General features: G+C 41.3%; 1 protein-coding gene across 1 annotated transcript in view; it reads left to right on the top strand.

Moving 5' to 3' along the window:
- Window positions 1-24,538, top strand: part of aacs (acetoacetyl-CoA synthetase) — a 116,085-nt gene that overhangs the window by 30,592 nt on the left and 60,955 nt on the right. Inside the window, exons 5-8 of the mRNA XM_080208359.1 lie at window positions 2,768-2,865; window positions 14,366-14,480; window positions 18,857-18,938; window positions 23,228-23,378. Of these exons, the coding sequence (XP_080064485.1) occupies window positions 2,768-2,865; window positions 14,366-14,480; window positions 18,857-18,938; window positions 23,228-23,378 (446 nt within the window). The remainder of the gene's footprint in view (window positions 1-2,767; window positions 2,866-14,365; window positions 14,481-18,856; window positions 18,939-23,227; window positions 23,379-24,538) is intronic.

Below are 24,538 nucleotides of genomic sequence, written 5' to 3'. Positions count from 1 at the left end.
GAGCCTGCTGGGTATATTGTCAGTGCTGGCTCGGTGGGCTAAAGGGCCTCTTTCTGCACTATAGGGATTATATGACTGGCTGTTGTCTCAGCAGTGGCCACCACTCTCATCTGATGTTGCTGGCCATCAGATTAGTGACAGCTCTCTAAGGTGGGATGTCCAACATGGAGCAGAGTTTTGTCTTTAAATTGATTTGGGGTAGCTGTATAGGTTGTGGGCAGGCTCTCTTCCCCAAACCACCCCTTTCACCATCACCACATGGTTTTTAGTTGGGGGCAGAGATATAATTCAGCCCTCAATTCAATTGTTTGAAATTTATCCTGGGCTGCTTATGGCAAGGAATGAAGCGAGTGTAGATGCTTAATCTCAAAGTTTCTTAAGATCATTCAAACCTCAAGTTTGAATGAACTGAATTAATCATCTTAGAGCGCTAGAGAGAAGCATCGATTACAAAGCTTGTGAAATTTGATTCTTTGTGTTCAAATTCCCTTTGTGAAAAATGGAGATGTATTATTTCTGCCTGCCATGTGCCAATATGTAGTCTTCAAGAGCCCTTGGTCTTTTTAATTTCAGAAGATGTAACACTTTTTAAGGAAGGAAGTGATGTAGTTAATGTTGGTTGGGGGAAGGGACTGGAGTAATGTCTAAGCTTGTAAGAAATATGATTGAGCTCCGCAGACCTTAACTGTTTAGAAGGACTGTATTGGCTACTTTTTCAAAGAGGAAGAGGTGATGGCCCAGTGGTATTATCACTGGCCTATTAATCCAGAAACTCAGCTAATGTTCTTGTCAGCAGGTTCAAATCCCATCACGGCACATGGTGGAATTTGATTTCGATTAAAACAAAAATCTGGAACTAAGAATTTGCTAATGACCATGAGACCATTGTCGATTGTTGTAAAAGCCATCTGGTTCACTAATGTCCTTTAGGGAAGGAAATCTGCTGTCCTTACCTGGTCTGGCCTACATGTGATTCCATTTCCACAGCAATGTGGTTGACTCACACAACTGCTCTCTGAACAAGGGCAACTAGGGATGGGCAATACATGCTGGCCAACCAGTGATGCCCATGTTCGACGAAAAAAAAGTAAGGGGCCTGATTTTAACTCTTGACTTAGTTTTAAAAATCCCCGCATTTAATCAACGAGTTTACTATCTTATTCGATGAATAGATTATCTTTTTAGAAATAAATTAAACTCTCTCTTGTCTGGAAAGGATAATAATGAAATTGAAATTACTGTGTGTAGATTAGTGGCTCCTCCTCTTTATATATTTGTAAAAACTCTTACTGTCCTTTTTTATATTTAGTGCTAGTTTAGCTTCATAGTCTATCCTTCCTTTATCAACTTCTTAGTCAATCTTTGATTTTTAAACTTCTCCCAATCTTCTACTTGACCACTACTTTTTGCCACTCTAAAAGTATCAGCTTTTAATTTAATACTGTCCTTTTATTTTCTTTGATAACCACGGCTGATTATCCCTTCTCCTACATTCCTTCTTTACCATTGGAATATATTTCTGCTGAGCACCGAAAAAGATCTCCTTAAAGATCCTCCACTGTTCCTCAGCAGTCCTACCGACCAATCTGCGCCCCCAATCTACATTTGTCAATTCCAGTCTCATCCTATCGTACTCCCCTCTGTTCAAACAGAGGACACAGGTTTGGGACCCTACTTTCTCATCCTCCATCTGCATCAAAAACTCAACCATACAATGATCGCTCATCCCAAGAGGATCCCTCACAACAAGATCCCTAATTCTTCCTGCCTCGTTACACAACACCAGATCTAAGATAGCTTGCTCCCTCGTTGGTTCCGTACTGTGCCACCATGCAGCCCCAGTTAATGGCTTTTACTGAAGAATTGTGTATTACCTCTGGACAACTGTATTGATTGGTTTGTCAGTTGATTTGCATTTTCACTGAAATGTTTGGAGCAAAATATTTTGTCAGGCATGGAATGTGTGAGATATTTGTATTCTTCACCTCATTGCTTCTGTTATAAAAGAAACTATATCTGGACCAGTTTTTAAGTGTCTCAAGCTAATTTCTGATCTGGTTGAACCTGTAGGTTCTTGGTTTCAACCTCTATACTGCATTGTGATTGTACTGGTGGAAGTTCATTGTTATTACAGAGCACTGTTTGAACCTGGACGTAGACTCGCCTTACTGAGAAGCTTATCTCAACAGTGCATATGCCACACAACTGATTGCATTGAGTAGATGCCTGTGGATGACATACCATTGCTGACATGAGTTAGTGATACACTCCAGTGCTCTTAACTCTCTCTCAGTTTAATTGTAACAATGCTTAAATTGTTGCACAGAGACAGTCGCCCAAACTAAATGTAATTGTTGTTTATAATTGTCACCTTGGCCGAATGTAGCATGCTCACTTCTGAATTAGATTGTTATATGTCAAAGCCCTGCTCCCAGAATTTGGACATGTAGCCCAGGCTGACATGTTCTTAGTGCCATACTGAGGCAGTGCTGCACTGCTGGAGGTGCTGGTGTTTGAATAAGATGTTAAAAGACTACCTGGTTGCTTGGTTGGAGATGGTGCAGTTCAAACCAAGTTTTGAGCAATACTGCAAAAAGCCAATTATGTGATCATTTATGACAATGCTATTTGTGCTCTTTACTCAAATTGACTACCATGTACATTGACAACATTTCAAAAGAAACGCTTTGAGTTTTTTTTCCCCGTCCAGGTAGGAGTTTAAATACTTTTTTTCCCTCTTCCTAAATGTTGTTTCATTTCATTACAGGTTATCTGCCGAATGGTATTCATGCAGTTGAAGCCATGTTAGCAACAACCAGCATTGGTGCCATTTGGAGTGCAACTGCTCCGGACTTTGGTGTAAATGTAAGTAATGTTCATGTGTGATTGGCTCAAATGAGCCTGGTAATTTTGTCAGTCGTGGCTCTCCTGGCTCAGAGCAGAGTGCTGCCAAAAGGTTGTGGGTTCAGGCAACCAGGATTTGAGGACCAAAGTGAGTGAGGGAACATTGGAAGTGCTTTCCTTTTTGGAATGAGCTGTTAAACTGAGTTCACCTGTGCCTCAGGTGCCAAGATCCCATGGCACTACTTTGGAGAAGAGTAGAGGAACTAGCCCCAGTCTTCTAGCCCAATACTCATCCTTCATTCAAAACAGATTGCCTGATCATTATCACATTTCTATTTGTGGGAGCTTGCTGTGCACAAATTGGCTGCCGTTTTTCCTATATTATGACAATGACTAGACTTCAAAAGTAATTCATTGGTTAGAAAATGCTTTGAGGACATCCCATCGTCATGAAAGGCACTTTGTAAATGCCACTCTTTTTAACATTTTGTAAAGCGCATTTGTAATTTCTCTTGTCAAGCAGTTACTTGGAATCTTTATTTGCGTTCTTAAGCAGTGCGCGTGATCTGTCTGTACACAAGTGATGACATCTGCTTTGGATGTCACTTTTTCTCCCCCTTACCTTTCCTGATGTTTCTGGAGGTGTTGACACACCCTGGGGATACAGATCTGCAGACGTTGGTTCTCCTCGAATGTGTCAGTGTGTGTCTTGTGTGAGCCAGCATACCACAGGCTTTTGACCTGCAGAGAGGTAATTGAAGGTAACCTGATGTTGCCAAGCAGTCCCATCCCAGTGGTAGACAGTGCAACAGTGATCAGGAGAGAGTTGTTTTCCTCCTTTATTCCCCATTCTCACCTAAATGCATGAATGGTTAGGCCAGACATAGTGCCCTGATTGCCAACTTGTCTGCAATAAGCTAAATGAGAGTCACAATCCAACCATAGATTCTCCTCGCTGGGGGACAACTTTAGTCCGTAAAGCACAAGAATTGAGAACTCATCTTTGGTTGGATTACCTTTGAACAATTGCATGATGGCACACACATCAACTTCAAATATGGCTGGTCAACCATTAACTGGCAGTGGATTTTAATTGCTGATGATTAACATTGGGCCATTTTACTTGAGGAGTTAGTACTCTTCATACTCTGTCCCTGCAGGTGATGGCCTAGTGCTATTATCGCTAGACTATTAATCCAGATTCTCAGCTAATATTCTGGGGACCCGGATTCAAATCCCACCATGGCAGATAGTGGAATTTAAATTCAATTAAAAAAATCTACAGACAAACCAAACCTGCCATTTTAAGCTTTGGTTTTTCTGTTACACAATTGGGTTTTGTCCACCAGTGATTGCTACTTTTACATGAAGTAAGGAGCATGCCTCCTGCTCGTTAAGACTTACTTAGTTTCTGCAGAATGTAACAATAAGTTCAGCTATGCTTTGATGTAGTTTGTAAATCCTGATGCTCAAGCAGAGTTTCCTAACTAAACCTAGAGAATCTCAAACATATCGTTTGACTGAATGATCGGTATTTTTCACAGCTGGTTGGCTTTTATTCACAACTGCTGACTGTATTCTGAGGATATCCTTTACTTAAGATCAGAAGAGCTGGACTTGGCTATTTAGCCCCTCAAGCCTGTTTCTCCATTTGATGAGACCATGGCTGATCCATGAGCTAATTCCACATACCTTTTCTCAGGAAAGCCAGTAAGGATTTGTCAAGGACAAATTGTATTCAATTGATTTGCTTTTGTTGAGATAACATTTTTAAAATTTATTTATTAATGTCGCAAGTAGGCTTACATTAACACTGCAATGATGTTACTGTGAAAATCCCCTAATTGCCACACTCCAGTGTCTGTTTGGGCACACTGAGCAGAATTTAGCATGGCCAACGCACCTAACCATCACATCTTTTGGACTGTGGGAAGAAACCAGAGCACTCAAAGGAAACCCATGTAGACATGGGGAGAATGTCTGTGCAGAGTTTGCACAATGACCCAAGCCGGGAATCGAACCTGGGTTCTTGGTGCTGTGAGGCAGCAATGCTAACCACTTTGCCACCATGTAATCCACAAGAGGGTAATATAATCAATGTGGTGTAAATGGACTTTCAAAAGGCATTTTGTAAAGTGTTGCACAACAAACATGAGTAAAGTTAGAGCTCATGAAATTAAAGGGGCAGGAGCAACATTGATATGGAATTAGCTGAGTGACAGGCAACAGAATTGTGGCTAACAGTTGTTTATAGTGGAATTTGCGTCTCCTTTTCTGAGGGAGGATGTTCTTGCTCTCAAGGGAGGGCAGCACAAGTTTACCAGGCTGATTCTGGGGATGGCAGGACTGATGTATGAGGAGAGATTGACTTGGTTTCGCTGGAGTTCAGATGAAAGAGGGGAAAATCTCATAGAGACTTATAAAATTCTAGCAGGACTAGACAGATGCAGGGAGGATGTTCCCAATGGTGGGAGTGTCCAGAGTCAGGGGTCACAATCTGAGGATTTGGGGTGGACTATTTAGGATGAGGTGAGGAGACATTCCTTCACTCAGAGTGGTGAGCCTGTGGAATACATTACCGCAGGGAATAGTTGATGCCAAAACATTGAATGTATTCAAGAGGTGACTGGATATAGCACTTGAGGCAAATGGGATCCAAGGTTCTGGGGAGAAAGCAGGATTAGGCTATTGAATTGGACGATCAGCCATGACCGTAATGAATGGTAGAGCAGGCTCAGTAGGCCAAATGGCCTCCTCCTACTCCATTCTTCTATGTTTCTATGAATTTCCCTGGGGTTGGTGTCAAGATACCAGTTTTTCCTGTTGTGTATTAATGACTTACACTTTGGTGTACAAGGCACTTTTTCCAAAATTTGTAGATGACACAAAACTTGGAAGTATTGTGAACTGTGATGAGAATGGTGTTAAACTTCCAGGACATAGACAGGATAGTGGAATGAGTGAACAAGTGGCAGATGAAACTTAAGGCCGAGAAGTGTGAAGGCATTTTGGTGGGAAGGGTGTGGGAGGCCAATATAAAGTAAAAGATGCAATTCTACAAGGAGTGCAGGAGCAGAGGAAGCTGGGGGTATACCTGCACAAAATATTTGAAGGTGACGGGGAAAGTTGAGAGAGTGATTAATAAAATCTAAGGGATGGTGGGCTTCATAAACAGGGTAATAGAGAACAGAACAAAGAAGTTATGTATAAAATGTTGATTCAGCATCAACTGCAATATTGCGTCCAGTTCTGAATGCCACAGTTTAGGAAGACGTGAAGGTTTCTTCCAGATGCTCCAGTTTCCTTCTGCAGTCCAAAGCTGTGCAGGTTAGGTGGATTGGCTGTGCTAAATTGTCCTTTACTGTCCCAAGATGTGTAGGTCAGGGGGCTTAGTAGGGATATGGCCGAGGTAAGATGCTCTGTTGGAGAGTTGGTGCAGTCTTGACGGGCTGAAGGGCCATCTTATGAACTCTAGGGATTCTATGATTAGAAAGAGTACTGAAGAGATTTAAGAGAATGCTTCCAGGCACGAGGAGGTTCGGTTAAGTAGATAGATTGGAGAAGCTTTAGGCCGTGGGGAAGGTTGAGAGGAGATTTGATAGAGACGTTCAAAATCATGAAGGGACTGGACAGAATTTTAAAATTGAGCTGTCTCTGGACCCAGAAGCCAATGTAGTTGATGAGCACAGGGCTTCTGGGTGAATAAGACTTCGTGCAAGTTAGGGTACGGGCAGAGGAGTACTGCAGTTACTCCAATTTGAGGGTGGAAAATGGGAAGCAGGCCAGGCGATCATTGAAACAGTCAAGAGATAGCAAAGGCATGGATGAGGGTGAATTAGCTTTAATTATCGAGCTAATGAGTTCACCAATAGAAAAAACAAACTATTGAAGATGGTATTGGTGCAAAAGACTTAAAATGGGTCGAGCGGAGTAAAGAGGAGCTAGTTGTCCACTCGTGCCATATGTAACACTAAATTTACATTGTGTTGTGTGTTTGGTGTGCAAATCATAACATTATTCAGTGGAATTATGCTGTGAATTAATTAGCTGCTAATTCAGTGTCTTGAGGAAAAGAGCAATATCAGCTGGAGTCTTACAATTCCATCTCCCCCTCCCATAAACAACCATGTTGTAACATAATTTATATGCATGCGTTATAAAATAATTTTACCTTCTATGCAAATCCAATCCTAGGTAGCTGAATGGATTTCACAGTTGCACAACGTGTGCATGTCCAGGCAAAGTCAGTGGCAAACTTTGGGTGCTCTACTTCGCTTAAAGCTCAGCAAGAGCACTGTGTATTTTGGGATATGGCAAAGTCAACGCATGACCAGCATGGAGCTGAGCCTCAGTGGAAATTAGAGCAACAATGAACATGTAGGATAGTGTGCTGAATGTTCCTTCATAATACTTGGATAATTTATGGGCTGGATTTTGCCATCAGTGTTGAAACGATTGTACCCAATGACTGTTTAACCCTGGCGCAACATTGAAAGAGCCTCCAGAGATCAACACCCTAGCTACGACCGTAGCACTACATTCTGCACTCTCTCATTTCCTTCTCTGAACAGCATGCTTTGTCTGTACAGTGCACGAGAAACAATACTTTTCACTGTATGCTAATTTGTGACAATAAATCAAATCAACAGCAACAATATCAACAAGTAGGGGAAGCAATCATATTGAAGTATTTTTCATTTAAAGTTTATTAGTTGTCACAAGTAGGTTTACATTAACACTGCAATGAAAATCCCCGAGTCTCTATACTCTGGCACCTGTTTGGGAACACTGACGGAGAATTTAGCATGCCTAATTCACCCAACCAGCACATCTTTCAGACTGAGAGAGGAAACTGAAACGCCTGGAGGAAACCCATGCAGATGTGTAGACTCCGCACAGTGACCTAAGTAGCAAACCAAGAAGTAGGAAGTGCCAAATGTCATGCCTTTTAATTTAAATTTTCAGATAGTTAAATAAATGATGATTGGATTAAGATATAAATCAGAATATTATGAATGAATTTAAAAATGAAAAGTATGGGGACACTCCACATTATGAAGTAGGCAGGTTGCTAAAAGCCCAGTTGCATCTTGGTCAGTGAAGTGTCGCTTTTTCAGGGGTCTTTACAGTGAGTTTAACAGCATAAAAATGAAGTTTCCATCAAGTTTACTGATTGCTCAGGCTACAGGATGTCTCAACAGTGTCCTCTCCTGGTGGAGTGCGCAATCACTGACAGAACCTTCTGGAATTTTGTCTTATTGTGTGTGTGCACGGATTCCTGAAGTTCCTGACGACATCAGTGGAGAAACGATAATGAAAGCTGCAAAATCAGGGCCACTATTACAAAAAGATGTGATGATCCCATCTTTCTAAATTAACAATTGTATCTTCAGTATTCAAATCTGATTTGTATAAGAACAGCCTTATTTAAGAAGTAAAATGCAGTATGGTGAAGAATGAAGCATGAAACACCTTACCCTCTTGTACCTTCAAAATATTCTGTTTATACTGGCTGTGTTTTTTTTGAGATGGAGAGAAGCCATGTGTGTGTGTGTCTGTCTCTGAGTGTGTATCTCTGAACTCCTTGTGCTTTCACGCTAGGTGGCAGTGTCTAATTAAGGAATTGGGTCTATTTGGCTTCTCCGGTATAATGACAGGGATTTTATTTTCATTGTTCAATGTTGAAATGCAAGATTGGTTCTTGTTATCAAAAATATATTTATTTTGATTTGATTTGTAGATTAACGGATTAATTTGATCGCATTTAGTGCTACGACGTGAACTAGATTAACTTGTGCTTAAAGCCCATTTAAACCTGTTGGAATCATAGTCATTAATTTTCTTTAAACAATTTTCTCTTTGGACTCCAATGGTACCTTTAAATATTCGAAATTCTGAGCGATCATACAGGAGATCTGAATTTAGACCTCAATCAGCTTTGCTGAATAACAAGTCAGTTCAGGCAGGATTACTGCCAAGTCATTGACCGATTAGTTAACGTGTGCCATTTAATAGCTAATACAAGAGCAGAAACATATAGAATAGTTGTGCCATCTCATCATCTTGTAATGTTACGAGTGTCAGTCATAGGGAGGAACTTTCTCCACATCAGCTCTTGTTCCTTTGTTTGTGTTTTGATGATCTGACTCTCAAACAAGTGCTTGAGTCTTCACGCAGTTTAACAATGTTAAGGCTTTGTTTTCAAGGGTCTGGATTGCCAATTTGTATCGGCCTGTTTGCAAAACACACAAACCTCAACTTTGTAACACAAAATTTAAAAAAAACACAATTTTTTGTTCAATGGATTACAAATTTTTCTCCCTCTTAATCTATCTGCTGCAGCTTTACATCTCCGTGGTACAGGTGTCTAATCACAGTAGGAAGTCTCACAACACCAGGTTAAAGTCCAACAGGTTTATTTGGTGGCACAAGCTTTTGGAGTGCTGCTCTTTCATTAGGTGAGTGGTGAACTCAACTCTCCACTCACCTAATGAAGGAGCAGCACTCCGAAAGCTTGTGCTACCAAATAAACCTGTTGGACTTTAACCTGGTGTTGTGAGACTTCCTACTGCGCTTAGCCTAGTCCAATGCCAGCATCTCCACATCATAGGTGTCTAAGACACAGAAGGCATAGGTTTAAGGTGTGGACTAAGTAGTTCAGATGGATCTGAAGAAAACTTTTTTCACCCAGAGTGTGGTGGAAATATGCAACTTGCTGCCTGAGAGGGTGGTGGAGGCAGCGTTTAAGAAGCATCTGGATGAGCACTTAAATAGCCAAGGCATAGCAGGCCATAGGCCAAGTAAATGGTCCACTGGTAAATGGTTTTGGTATTTGACAGTGAGATGAAGGGCCAGTTTCTGTGCTGTATGACTCTGTAGTATCAGCTGCAATCTACACCAGTGAGACGTGAAAGAGAACACAAAGATGGCACGTACGGTGGACATCTTTCATCAACATTGCCTTCATAGGATCCTGAGCGTCACATTGGAGGGACAGCGTCACTAAATTGGAAGCACCACAGAGGATTGGTCAGGGGCACCACCATGATGCAGAGATGACTAATGTTGACAGGACATGTCCTTCATCTTCTGGACATATGCCAACCAGCCTGGCAATAGAATGGATATCACCAAGCAGGAGAAGATGGGGCCAGCCAGAGAAGGCCTAGCAAAGCATGTTTAAGGAGGATCTTCAACAGTGGGACATCACTTGGGCTGGAGTGAAAGAGAATGTGATTGGACAGAGAGCCAGTAGCGGACTCTTACTGCTCATTATCCCGTATGGGACTGAATGAATTGGTTCTAAGTTGAATACAATTCCTAATGGAAAAACAATATCCACAGCTCTTGAGGAAATAAGGTAGGCTTTGAGCAGGAAAAAGAGAAACTGTGCTAGTGGTGGGCCAAAGAGAAACTGAAAGCACAGTCATTGAGTTGAGATTGTTAATAAGATTTTGGGCTGGAATCCCCTTCTGGCTAGAATAAATTACATGTTGGCGGGAATTTACAGCGGGATCTTCCATTCATGCCTGCCAAGGCAGGTCGGAAAAATCACCATCTCCTAGAGGATGGTGTGAACCTTGTTTTCATCCCATTTAACGGGATATAGCGGGGCCATGCGGGGGGTTGTGCCAGGTAAGACATGATGGAGGTGGGGCATGTTGGGGTCAGCCAGGGCACCCATCAGGAGGGTCCTGATGTCCTGATGCAGGCAACCTGTGTTGGGGTGGGGGGGAAGAATCATGCAGTTGTTTTGGAAGGGGCCTCCTACTGCCCACTACCCCCAGTCCTAATGGTGCCAAGCTCTCACGTCTCCAAAAAAGTAACTTGAGTGTTGAAGGATTGCAATGCAGAGCGCGCCTGAGAGACCAGTGTCGTTTGCCCCACGTTTCTCGTCGTTACGGTGCTGAAACATTTTAGGTAGAATTCCACTGGTTGAGTTTTCTGCATCACTAGAGATGTCAGCAAGGGCTATGGGTTAAAGCTAGGAGCTTTCTGGCTTGTGTGATGTGCGATTTTTTTTTTTCTGGACTAATGAGTGGAGCCATTGGGAAAATGATTCTTCACATATACAAAAAAAAATTTTCAAACAGCATTACCTTTCCCTGCTTACAGCTGCTCTTGGTGGAACCGTGAAAGTTTTAAAATAAAGTCCACAAATAATGAAACAGTAACTTCTCAAACACCTAGCAGTAGGTTTAATGACAAGCTTAGATTTCAAAAGTTGGGTAAATTGTTTTGAAGTAAGTTCTTCAGTTAATTGGTATCTTTGAAGCTGATGGAAGATCTCCACTCTTTGAACTCTCAAAAGCTTACTGCATGCATAAAAATCTCTGTTATCCTAAAGGGGATTGTATTGTCAATGAAGGTGATATTCTGGCAATTAACTTAAATGGAGTGGCAGTGTGTATGTACATTGAGGTTACTTTATACATCATTAAAATGGAATTGAAATATATAAATATGTTTGTATGCAGACATGAGAGAGAATTTATTAGTGAGATTATGTGTATTTTTGACTGCAGGATTCTTTTTTCTCAGTTTAGTTCAAGTCAGAACCTTCCCAAGTATGTTTTTCAGCATTTTAATTTGTATGATTAGCTTTTCTTTGAATTCAGATGGTTTGTCAGTGATGTTGAAAAACCTTAGTTGTGTTTTATCATTTGATAATAGTTTGTGGAATATTGTGCACTGTAGATTAAAGCTTAAGATGGAGCTCCAAAGTTTCATAGTAGTTTCTGGTCTCCTGTGAAACCCTTCATTAATTGACAATCAACGCACAGTTTCTAAAGCGCAAGATGATCGTACCATGAAACCGATCGTGGTGTTCAAAGATTCATGAAGGGTATTGAATTGACTAATAAAAATTAGCGCTATTTGCCATCCTTTTGAAGCTTGCCTGTGTGAACTTTTAAATAAATGACCAGGTAGGATAAATCAATACCTAACTTCAGTCAGGAACTTGGTAATGAGGATGGAATAATATTAAATTTGTTGAACGGACAGTTGAAAGTAACAGGGCTCTCCCTTTCAAATGACTAACACATGGTTTATCATTTCATATAATCTTTGTCCCATTGATTCATTTCCAACCAAAACAATAGTTCCTCTCTCTCTCTTTCTTTCTTTTTTTCTCTCTTTCATGTTTTTAAACTCGTCCTTTATCTCACATTATTACTGTTCGGAGCCCAAAATGCTTTTGTGACCACCTTTTATTAAAACGTACTTTCAGTTGATTTGATTGGAATTTTTTTTACTCTTGGTCTTTTGTCTTCTAACTGAGCCAGGGTACCTCCAACGATCGTTTGCCACATACTTCTGTTTACTTAATTGGAATTGCAGATCATTTTATAGAGTTGCTTCCAGCTTTTCTGTGAAGCAGCGTAGTTATTTTTTGTAGGTGGTTTCGTAGCTTAATGATACTTCCTATGACATTTCTACCCTGGCAGTGTTAACTTTGACACTCAAAATGTCAAAATGCAATGTGATTTTTTTGGTGACTCAAAGGCCTTGTTTGTGCCCAGAATTTGAGTGAGCTATGTTTTACCGGACTTTTACTTCCCACTCCTAAGTTAGGAGTGATTTTCCTACAACTGTGTTTCTCTTGAGTGGAGACGTGCTTAGCCTCCACTTGGTAAGCAAGAGTTTGAAGTTTATTTATTAGTGTCTCAAGTAGGCTTACATTAACACTGCAATTAAGTCACTGAAAATCCACTAGTGGCCAAAGTCCGGCGCTTGTTTGAGTGCACTGAGGGAGAATTTAGCATGGCCAATACATCTAATCAGTACGCCTTTTGGACTAGTAGGAGGAAACTGTTGCACCTGGAGAAAGTCTCTGTAGACATGGGGAGAATGTGCAGACTCTGCTAACCCAAGCTGGGAATCGAACCCAGGTCCTTTGTACTGTAAGGTGGCAGTACTAACCATTGTGCCACTGTGCCAAAGAACTTGCATTTATAAAACACCTTTATAATGCCCCGAGAATGTCCAAAAATGTTTTACAGCTTGTGGATTGCTTCTGAAATGTAGTCACTGTTGTTACATAGTCAAGTGCGGAGGCAATTTGTACACAGTGAGTTTCTGTGACCAGCATATGAATGACCAGGTAACCAGCTCTTTTGTGATACTGTTTCAGGAGAAATGTTTAGAGAGAAATTTAGCAGTACCAAGGATGTTTTACATCCTAATGCCTCATCAGAATGCAACTCACCTAAATATGAGCGCAATACCAGTTAGCTCTGAACAAGATGAACCCTGGATCTAAAGTTAGGATCAAGATTACAGCAGGAGATTAGCAAACCTGAACTTTATGCAAAATGTACAGGTGCTTTTTCACTGCTGTAGTCTTGTTATCCTAGACAATGCAGGACATTTGTTTTGACTATAGATCGATGAAAGAAATTAACACTCAGTTCCAGGTTCACCTAATTATATATGTGGGGTATTATAAATTTAAAAAAGGGTTTTTAAGTGCATTTACTGTGATAAAATTATATGTTTAGAGTAGGCACAGTGGTTAGCACTACTGCCTCACAGTGTTAGGGACCTGGGTTTGATTTCTGGCTTTGATCACTCTGTACGGAGTATGCACGTTCTCCCTGTGTCTGCATGGGTTTCCACCGGGTGGTCTGGTTTCCTCCCATAGTCCGAAAGACTGGTTAGATGCATTGGCCATGCTAAATTCTCTCTGTGTTCCTGAACAGGCACTGGAGTGCGGTGACTAGAGGATTTTCACAGTACCTTCATTGCTGTGTTAATGTAAGCCTACTTGTGACACCAATGGATAAACTTTAAAAACTTTATAAATATTTTAGCTTTCAAACCGTAGTAGTTTTAGCTATGTCGATTGTCATATCTGTTACTCACCTGAATGAAAGATTCAAATGTGAGTTTCAGATTGTACCTTATTGTGTATTCCACACTTTACTGTATCAATCATCACGCAGCAATTGTTTATTCTCAGTGACCTCAGCCAGCTTAAAGTGACATGTCAATTTTTTTGTTTCTTCTCCTTTTTCAGTGTTGAGGAGAGTATAATTTTCCAAAAAAATTTGAATATCCCCTTCAGGTTTTCATAGTAATTCTGTGGGCTGGGGGGAACTGGAGAAAGAGGCACTTCAATACAAAATTAAGGAAGTGTAATAAATATACTGAAAATAGATCTATAATTCCCTTTCACACATGTGAACACAATGGTTGGCACTGCTGCCTCACAGTGCCAGGGACCCAGGTTCAATCCCTGGCTTGAGTCACTGTCTGTGTGGAGTCGGCATGTTCCCCCTGTGTCTGTGTGGGTTTCCTTTGGGTGCTCTTTTTTTCCCTCCTACAGCCCAAAGGACATGCTGGTTAGGTGGATTGGCCAAGCTAAATTCTGCCGCAGTGTGGCGAATAGGGGATTTTCACAGTGAATTCATTGCAGCGTTACAAGTTGGCTTATGTTAATAAATAAACATTTTATATGTATACTAGTTTATAATTATTTACGTGACATGCTTTAAAACCTTTACCAATTTCTCTGCAGGGAGTTCTGGACAGGATCTCTCAGATTCAACCAAAGCTTATTTTTTCAGTTGAAGCAGTCGTTTATAATGGTAAAGAACATGATCACATTGAGAAGCTGCAGAATGTGGTGCGAGGTAAATTGTGATTCATTACTCTCGCCTAGTCATTATCCTATGAATATCTTGTTAAGCGCTGTAAACATGGGACCTAAGTTCCTGATTTATTTATGGAGTCTGTATGAATACAGATGTGTAGGCCAGGTAGATTAGCCGTGAAAATAGTGTGGGGTTACAGGGATGGGGGATAGGTTGGGTAAGATGCTCTTTTGGAGAGTTAGTGCAGACTCAATGGGCCAAATGGTCTCCTTCTGCACTGTAAGGATTCTATGGGTAGCACTACTTGAATACAGCCAGTGTACACTTGAATATATCCAAATTACATAAAACTTACAAAAGCAGGTCATTCGGTCCAATTGTATGTACTGCTGTTTATACTTCACACGTGCCATCTCCCAACTCATCTAACCCTATTGGAATATCCTACATTTATTTCTCCCTCGTACTTAAGTGTGCCTATGCTATTTGCTTCAGACTTTCACATCTCAATCACTCTAAGACGTTTTTCCTGAAGCCTTTATTAGGGACGGCACAATGGTTAGCACTGTTGCCTCACAGCACCAGGGACCTGTGTTCAATTCTCGGCTTGGGTCACTGCATGTTCTCCCTGTGTCTGTGTGTGTTTCCTCTGGGTGCTTCGGTTTCCTGCCATAGTCTGAAAGACATACTGGTTAAGTGCATTGGTCATGCTAAATTCTCCCTCAGTGTATATGAACAGGTGCCAGAGTGAGGCAACACGGGGATTTTCACAGTAACTTCATTGCAGTGTTGATGTATACCGAATTGTGACTCTAATAAATAAACTTTTACACTTAAAAAGATTTATTGCTGGCTAGCTTGTATTTATGGTCTAGTTTTGAACTCCTACAAGCTGCAGCATGTTCTCTACATCAACCCTATCAAGCCTCCTCCATAATTTATAAATCTCTAGATCACTTCTCAGTGTTCGTTTTCCTAGAGAACAAATGCTAAAAAAAAGACTTGAGGCAACAAAAGAAGCATAGGGTTTTATTTTAATCTTTCTTGTCATCGATACATTTTGGCCATTTTTTAACATCAGATGATTTCCCAGTTCCTTTTTTGTTCTGGACAAAAGAATTGACAAATGCACTGAATCAAACCTCTGAGTAAAAGCAGTGTGGTGTCATGTTTGGCTTTGAATTATTTGTAATTTGTCCAAACATCAGTGTTGAGAGTTGGGCAGAAATTAATGTGTGACCCTCGATGTTATGAAAAAGTTTAAAAAAAAGTATTCATTTGAGATAATAAAACAAAAAGTAATGTTCGGGATTGTTGGTTGAGCATGGATATTTTATCTGTATGGGAGGTTGCAAACCCAATCCCTTCTGATGGGAGGACAACCTTGATTTTCCTGAATTACAAGGATTTGGACTAAGACTAGATATTACAGTGCAAATGTTTCACTAATTTGTCTCCGGTTGACTGTCTGACTCTGAGACCACGGAATGGCTGCTAGGAGAAATGGAAAACATGTATTCCATGAGAAGATGGGTTTTTTTTTGTGATTGGGCTTGAAGCACAGAGAAGGGAGGGTTTTGCTTTGTATCTAACTATGTTACACTGCACCTGATTTAAGTGCTTAATGACATTGGGTGCATTGCATAGGAACGGTTCTTTTCATAGAATCCCTTCAGTGCAGAAGGAGGCCTTCCAGCCCATGGAGTCTGCACCAAACACAATTCCACCCTGACCCTATTCCTGCAACCCCATGTATTTACCTTGCTATTCCTTCTGGCTTAAGGGTTAATTTAACATGGCCAATCCACCTGACCTACACATCTTTGGACTGTGGGAGGAAACCAGAGAACCCTGAAGAAACACATGCAGACGCATGGAGGACATGCAAACTCCACACAGTCAGTGATCTGAAGCCGGAATTGAACCCAGATCCCTGGTGTTGTGAGGCAGCAGTGCTAACCACTGTGCTGCCCCATTCCTCAACATTCATTTTGCTCATCTGGGTGAACAAGTTTTGTTTGTAGAAGGTTAGCCAATTGGGAATTGGAAGGAGATTGTTTAAGTAGTTCTGTAATTATTAAAGTTTATTAAATCTTGTATTCCAACTCTTTCCCCCTTGGAGGCTTGTTAATATCAGCCCTGCCTTGTAGGACAGAAGCCGTTGTAATGACATTGTGGATTAAATCGTATGTGTCAGGATTGGGCAGTCACATCTTCCTTTGTAACAACATGACTGGCAGCACAAGGTTACACCCAATTTGTCACTATTTTGCCTTTCTCAAAGTTTAAAGGATGATTGATGTGGTGAATGTGAGAATTGAAATGCCTCCTCTGAAATGCAGGCAGGGCCAGAGTGAACAAGGCAGCATGGTGACACTGTGGTAGCACAGCTGTCTTGCAGCACCAGGGACCCGGATTCAATTCTGGCCTCGAGTATCTCTGTGTGGTGTTTTAATGTTCCGTCCATTCCTGTGTGAGTTTCCTCCGGGTGCTCTGGTTTCCTCCCACAGTCCAAAGATGTGCGGGTTGTGTTGGTGGGCCATGCTAAATTGCCCCTTGGTTTTAGAGTGATTAGCAGGTTAAATACGTGGGGTTACAAACATAGGGCCTGGGTGGGATGGTTGTCGGTGCAGACTCAATTGGGCCAAATGGCCTCCTTCCATACTGTAGAGATTCTGTGACCTTATCAAACGTAGTGAAGACAGATATTGTGCAGTCAGATGCAAAGGCTGGATGCCTGAAAGGCAAATAAGTTCCCCAATTGCAGAATCACCAAACGTCCAGCTTCAAGAGAACCATCACAGGGGCAATGCAGGGATGGAGGACGAGGGACATCGGGCAACAGCCGTTTAGTTGGACCAGCTAATGAGCTCAAATGCATAACTTTCTGCCAGAGGCAACATTGTCTTTCAATCTTGCGCTAGTTTTCTGAATTCCTTCTTTCTTTCAGGTCAAAACATTTTCTTCAAAAGTATCACCTCTCAATTTTGATTCTATTTCAGCATTCCCAATTTGATTGTTTAATTAAATGGTTAATTATTGCTATGAATGTAATTGCTTGTTCTTTTTAATATCCTTGCCAATTCAATTCCCTGGTAGGGTTAAGTTTAAGTTAATGGTGTACACAACATCCAGAAAATAAATATTGTAAGGGGGGGAAGGGAATAATCCTCATACCTTTTAAAAGAAATCAGGTCATATGCAGTAATTTTAATTGGGTCAGTTTTTCATTATCAGTGTGTTGGCTTGTAGTTTCCAAATTAATACCTCCTTCCAGTGACAAATTAGTAATACTGCATAGAATTTATTTCCTTGATGATTTACAAAAAAATCCTTACTGATGATGCAAAAATTGATTTGTATTTGAGGTTTCAAACTTTTCATATTTCAGCGTCTGTGTTTTGATAGAGAACTAAAAGGTTTCAAGTGTTTTGCATCTGCAGGATCAAAAAGCAGTGCATTGAGTGCTTTTCCTCAAAAGTAGGTCTGTGGAGCGATTTATATCGTGGATTAAATGTCAGGTTTCAAAAGCTGCAGTTTTAATCATAGCTAGAACCTCCTTCACACTAAATGTCTACCACAATTTAAGCTACGACTTTTCATATCCGACATTTAATCTGTGGTTATATGTCACTGTGGATACCTATTATTCTTTAATTAAAGGATAAGTTGGACTAATACTAAAGAAACGCCTTAAAATTAGGTTCTCAGACTATTGGCGTCTGCACTAAATTACCTTTTGCACTTTTTAATGGAGGTAATATAAATGGGCTGGTTGGGACTGCCATTCAATGCCAGATGAAGCAATTTCAAACAAGCTTTCATGCCCTAATGTTGAAGAAGCCACATATTAAAGCATGGGGTTTTTTTGTATCTAATCCTCTCAGTTAGCGCAGTGTGAAAAGTAATAAAACACTCCTCAATCAACTTGGTTTGGGGGTGGGGGGAGAGAAATGACCAAATAGATTGAAAAGACCAGTGCAACTATTAGTGCTATCCAAAATGTCATGAGATTCCTTTTGAACTGATATACCTGCAGCAGAGTAGCCTAAACATAGCACCTGGTATCCATTCTCATAGAACTGAATAACAATTGAGGATGTTTATTTGAAAAAAGAAAAAATTCTTCTAATGGAGAATATTTTGGAGGCAATGAGGAAGACCACACTTATGTTGGAGGCAGTTGTATAAAATGGTTTATATCCCTTTTTAATTCCTTCATTCTTGGACACACTTGCAATCTAAAGCAACCATAACAGATAGTTTTCACTGTCAATCTAAAGGGAAGAGGCTGGTTTCTAGGCAAATTCTACTTTGTAGCTAAAACCTAAGGTTATATTACTGACAGCTCCCAAGTCTGTTATCTCGTGGCAATCTTGGGTCAATTGAATGACTTTTTTTATTTGCGCTTTTAGGTTTGCCCGACTTGAAGAGGGTAATAGTAATTCCATATGTTCGATCGAAAGAGACCATAGACTTGTCCAGGATACCAAACAGGTGAAAACTCAGGAATGATATTTTATAGAATATTTTTATGTATTATAATAAGACAATTACTGCCAGCATTTCTGTAGCACTTTGCACGTAGCAGATTCTCCCATTGAGGGTCACAGAAGGAAATGAATAGTGAGCAGTCAGAGAGTTGATGAGAGGCAAGGTTGAAAAATGGGGCTTGAGGAGGAAACTTTAAGTGAAGAGAGAGAGGGGGGCAAATGGAGGGGATGTTGGGTGAGTGGGGGGGAATAGCAAAGGCAAGCGATTTAAATGTAGTTGCTGACAGACTAAAATGGCTGAAAGTTTTGTTACAAGCGGTGGAATGTAAGGAGAGTCTTATACACAAGGTCAGAATTGGAATTACGATATTTCTCATTTGTCAACTCTAAAATTTTCTTTATATGACTCCACAAGACAAATTAATTTAAAACTTAAACAAAAGTAGAAAATGTTAGGAATACAATGGCTCATTTGGTATCTGGAAAAAAAAGGTGCTTATTGCTTACTTCGGAAACTGTAGAAAACTACCCACTGATACAACCTATCTATTTTCTGACATGAGCTGTATCTGTTAAGTGGGACTGCAAATGGGAGTTATGTTTTTTGCACCTGCCAGGAACTTGATTTATCCAAAATTTGGGGATAATTTTGCTGATAAAAAAGGAAGAAACAAATGGATTGGCAATTAAACTGCACCATTCATGATTTTGGAACATTCCAAAAGGCTTCACAGAAGAGAAATGTCGCTGTCGATTTGTACACAACAACGAGATGAATAACCAACTTATGGTGTGGGTTGAGGGATGAATGTTGGCCAGGACCCTGGCAGACCTATCCTGTTCTTATCCATGTGGTGACCTGGAATCTTTTAAATCCACTCGAGAAAGAGAAAAGAGGATCTCACTTTAAACTCTTAACTGAATGATGTGTTTGTAGTATTGGAGTATTTTCTTCAAAAAGTAGAAGGCTTGCATTTATAAAGCGCTTTTTCCTGGGCATCTCCAAAGTGCTTTTCTGAAGGCCAGGATTTTCTGACCCAGTTTTTTTTTCTGGAGTGTTTGATAATAGAAGTGGGAAATCTCACGAGAGTCTGCCAAACCATGATTCATGCCAATATAAAAGTGTGACGCGATTGTCCCTGCCTGTACCAGTGATCTAACAGGTTGAATATGGGAACACAATTTCCATACATTAACATCTTATTATCAGACCTCTGCCTGATTCAACCACCACCTAAGAAAGTTGATTCATGTCAGTGTGTGGGCAGACTAGCGTGAATTACAATTGACCTCCCAAGGCCTGCCCCTGCCGAGCAGCTCTCCCAAAGTGGTTCAGATCAGTGCATCGCTGGGAGAAAGAAGATCATGCTGGGTAGAGTCCCTTGGGTCATGCCTGGTGGACGGGGGCTCCAGTTAACCTTCGTGCATTGAGGCAGCCTTTGAAAATAGCACCCCAAGTTTCAAAGCCTGCCCCGCCAGTGTGACATTGTGAGACCCACCGCTTACCTTTTTCTTTACTAAGTCTGGGACGATACAGTGGAGAAAGCAGCTGTTGATGGTGGCAGACTCGATGCTGCCTTTTCCATCTGATGTTTGGGAAAATTCCACCTTATGCTTGGTCACTGGTGTAATGAAGGCAATGCGGCAGTCAGTTTGTACGCAGCAAAGTCTCTCAAACAACAAAATAATAAGGACCAAGTAGTCTGTTTTTGTGATGTTGGTTGAGGGATAAATATTGGCTGGGACACCAGGGGTAAGCTGTGCCTCAGTCGGAATCACTCTTGCTTCTGAGCCACAAGGTGCCCTGGTTTCCAATTCCCACTCCTGGGCTTGAGCACAAAAATGAAGCCTGACACTCCAGACTGATACTGACGGAGTGATGCACTATCAGAGATGCCGTCTTTTCGGTGAGACACTAAACCAAAGACCCATCTGCCTATTTGTAAGGATGTAAAAGATCCCGTGACACGTTGATTTGAAGAATGTCGGGGAGTTACCCAGGTCTCTTGGCCAATATTTATCCCTTCTGTTGTTTGAAATAGTTCCATGGCCTAGATTATGAGCTGAAACCCTAGACTGCAGTTAAATGTGCAGATAAGGATGTAACTAATGAGTCGTGGCTGATGCCTATTTTTGCCTCCAAGTTAAAAGATTGTGGGTTCCAATTCTCCTCCAGCTCTTGAATACATAACCCGTGGACAGGTGCTGCAATGCCAGAGGTTCTGTCTTTCTGATCAGACTAGAATGACACTTCTGTTTTCAGATGGATATGAAAACACAATTTGAAAGAGAGCAAGGAAGTTTATTATGGGTGGCACAGTGGTTAGCACTGCTGCCTCAGTGCCAGGGACCCAGGTTCAATTCATGGCTTAGGTCATTGTGTGTGCGGAGTCTCTCTTGTGCCTAGGTGGGTTTCTTCCGGGTGCTCTGATTTCTTCCTACAGTCTGAAAGGTGTGCTGGTTAGGTGCATTGACCATGCTAAATTCTCCCTCAGCGTAACCAATTAGGCATTGGAGTGTGACGACGAGGGGATTTTCCATTGCAGTGATAATGTAAACCTACTTCTGACACTAATAAATAAACTTTAAATTTAAAATTTATTCCAGTGTCCTTCGGAACATTCTTCTCAACCAGTGCTACTAAAATGCAAATTTTCTTTCCTTTATCACTCTTGTACAGATTTTGTATGGAAATCATAAGAAAATGTTTATTTTCCATCCTGTCTTCCTCTATTCTGTTTTGCAGTCCCCTTCCACCTTTAGACATTCGGATGCAAATTCATATTTTGAATGCCCTTCTGGATGGATCTTTATTTGTAACTTTAATGGATCATAAATAATTCCTTCTATTCTCAATGTTCAAGTTACGCACCAACTACAATACAAAATAACACATCTCTGGAAACTGGTCAGAGTATTTGCTATTCCGGCAATCTACATCTGCTTAGTTAAACCAGAGTTGATGTATAACGTGATGTCTCACTTCATGTATTGGTCGTCTGGGGCAGTTAGGCTATGGTGTCCTTCAGCCTCCTAAGTGTTTTCCCCTATTTCAGCGCATTAAACATCAATTTGCTGCATTTTTCTGAGCTTACTAATAATTTGATGATATCATTTATGCACAAAACTGAAGCGCTGTTTTGTTTTCAAAATGCATGTCCTGAACCTGCTGATCATTAAGACTTTCAGTCAATGATACACCTTCATAATTTGAAATTAATTTGCAATATTTCAATTTTCCAGAAATGGAACATGGTGCGACCATTTTCGACATTGGGATGGTTTTTTCCTTTTTGTGAGAGCTTAAACTTAAGAATAATTATATGTAAAAGGTTGTATTAAGAGTCACCACCACCACGCTAACAATAGGCCTCAGGTAGTTCCCTAGGGTGGCTGTTCGTGTCACACTGCAGCGAGGTTGGAGAATTTGTCTCCTGTAACAGGATGGGAAAATCCCGCTGGTGTGAATGGCCGTAAGATTCTGCCCGCGTCTTTCTAATGGGCAGAAAGGGAGGAAGGCTCGTAATTAAACAGGGAAGGGTGTCGGGTGGACGGTTTCCAGAGATGTGTTATTTTGTATTGTAATTGGTGCATAAATTGAACAGCATGAGAAGAGAAGGAATTATTTATGATCCATTAATGTCATCTTTCCATTACCATGACACATTTTCGCGGGAGATTTTCGCAGTAACGTCATTACAGTGTTACTGTAAGCCTACTTGTGACACTAATAAATAAATGTTAAACATTAACAGTGGTGGGAGCCTCAGTGGCACAGTTCGCCCACAAAGGATGCCTGACTGAACCACTAAATGGCCCAGTTAAGAGTCACTTCTCACCCGTATTGGCATTGTCTGTGTGATCCACCCCCATATCGTGGGTGGGGGGGGTGGAATGGCATGGTCCTGCCTTGTGGCTACATCCCTCTATGCCGGAGTAGTTCCTTGGAATAACTTATAACGGGTAAAATATCGTGCAGTATATTCATCTCCTTTGTTGATCCTCTTGGGTGCAATAGCTTCCTGGCCAGGTTGGTGATCTGCTGCTCAGCAGTGCCAAGTGTTGTCTGGGATGCACATGCAGCCTCTACCCAACAGTAAATTCACAGAAAAACCTGCAGGAAATCAGAGCCAAATCTGCATAGGGAGAACATTTACTTGTCTTAACATCAGTGACTACTTTTTGCATCAATTTTCCTTTGCAGAGGCAGTGCGATTATTTTGGTACGCGCTTATGCGCACACGCACACGTAGAGCTAATGTGTTTTATAACCAAATGATTTTCTTTTCATAGTGTGTTTCTGGATGACTTTCTTGCCACTGGAAAGGAAGGAGATCATGATCCACAGCTGGAGTTTGAGCAACTGCCTTTCAACCACCCACTTTTCATCATGTATTCTTCTGGTACAACAGGGGCACCGAAATGCATGGTACACTCAGCTGGGGTAGGTAATCCCATAAGAAAGGATAAAGACTTGTTTAATTTTATTTAGCTGAGCATATTTGCTGGATTGTATGTTGTATTCAGTGGACGAATGAAATGCAAAATATATCCTCCCTGCTCTTGTCTCTGTCATCCCACCTCTGTCCCCCCCACTCCCCTCCAAGGTCCCATTCTGCAAACCCTATTCCACTGTCAGTCAACTGTGTAGGCTGAGTTCCCTTGCCATTCTAACCCTTTCCAACTCCCCATTGGCACTGCTTGCAAGGAAAACTGGTCAACAGTGATTGGGGTGTGCAGTGGGATCTCTCTGTCCCCGGGGTCTTTGTTCAGAGTGAAGTCTGCTATTAGAATTGGGTGTCTCACTGACACTGAGTATGGTGGGCCTTCTCCAAAGGAGACAATGTGGGCTCCTGCCAGCTGATGGGCAAGAGCCCCATTGCCTGGATTGAATTCTGCCCTACATATTAATGACTGCCCTACTTGCTTTTCCTTCCCTTTCCTGTACCTTTTCACCTTCTTTCTCTCCCTTCCTCACATCCTCACAATCTTCCTTCCTTCCACCCTCCCTACACTCTTCCTTACACGCTCACTCCCTCTGATGTCTCCTTAAATTCAGGATTTCAACCTCCTTCATCTTGCTTTCCTGCTTTTGCTCCATCCAAGATTCCCTCTTATGACCCCTCCACCTTCCATTCACAGATCTCCCAGTTCTCCCCTTCCAGTGACTCTCCATTGCCCTCCTTGAGTGTCAACATATCAACCTACTCTTCACCTATGCCGTCCATCTGGCCACTCCCTTCAATCTTTTGAGGTGCATTTTTCTGGTGTCCATTCTACCCTCTTTCATGGTCCATTGACCCTTCTCTTCCAAAGCCTCCCCGCCACCCCCATTCCGTTCACTTCTTGTCTTTGACTGATCTCGTTAGTTTAGAAATAGCTAAGCTACCAGGATTTTCTAATTGGAGTCATTTAAACAGAAAACGTTGGAAATACTTAGCAGATTTGGCAACATCTGTGGAAGGAGAAATAGTTAACAGAGTTAGATGGATTGTGTCCAAAGTTGTCAAGGGGCTAGCCTGCTCAACATCAAACTGCACCTTTTTGAAGACTGTCCCCCTTTCCTTTGGCCCTTAGAAAAGGTTTTTTAAAAAAGCAGTTTGC

Source organism: Carcharhinus amblyrhynchos, chromosome 20, assembly GCF_965287045.1.
Source record: "Carcharhinus amblyrhynchos chromosome 20, sCarAmb.v2.hapA, whole genome shotgun sequence".
NCBI lineage: Eukaryota > Metazoa > Chordata > Chondrichthyes > Carcharhiniformes > Carcharhinidae > Carcharhinus > Carcharhinus amblyrhynchos.
The sequence above is the reverse complement of the archived record's forward strand: the minus strand, read 5'-3'. Positions and strand labels throughout refer to the sequence as shown.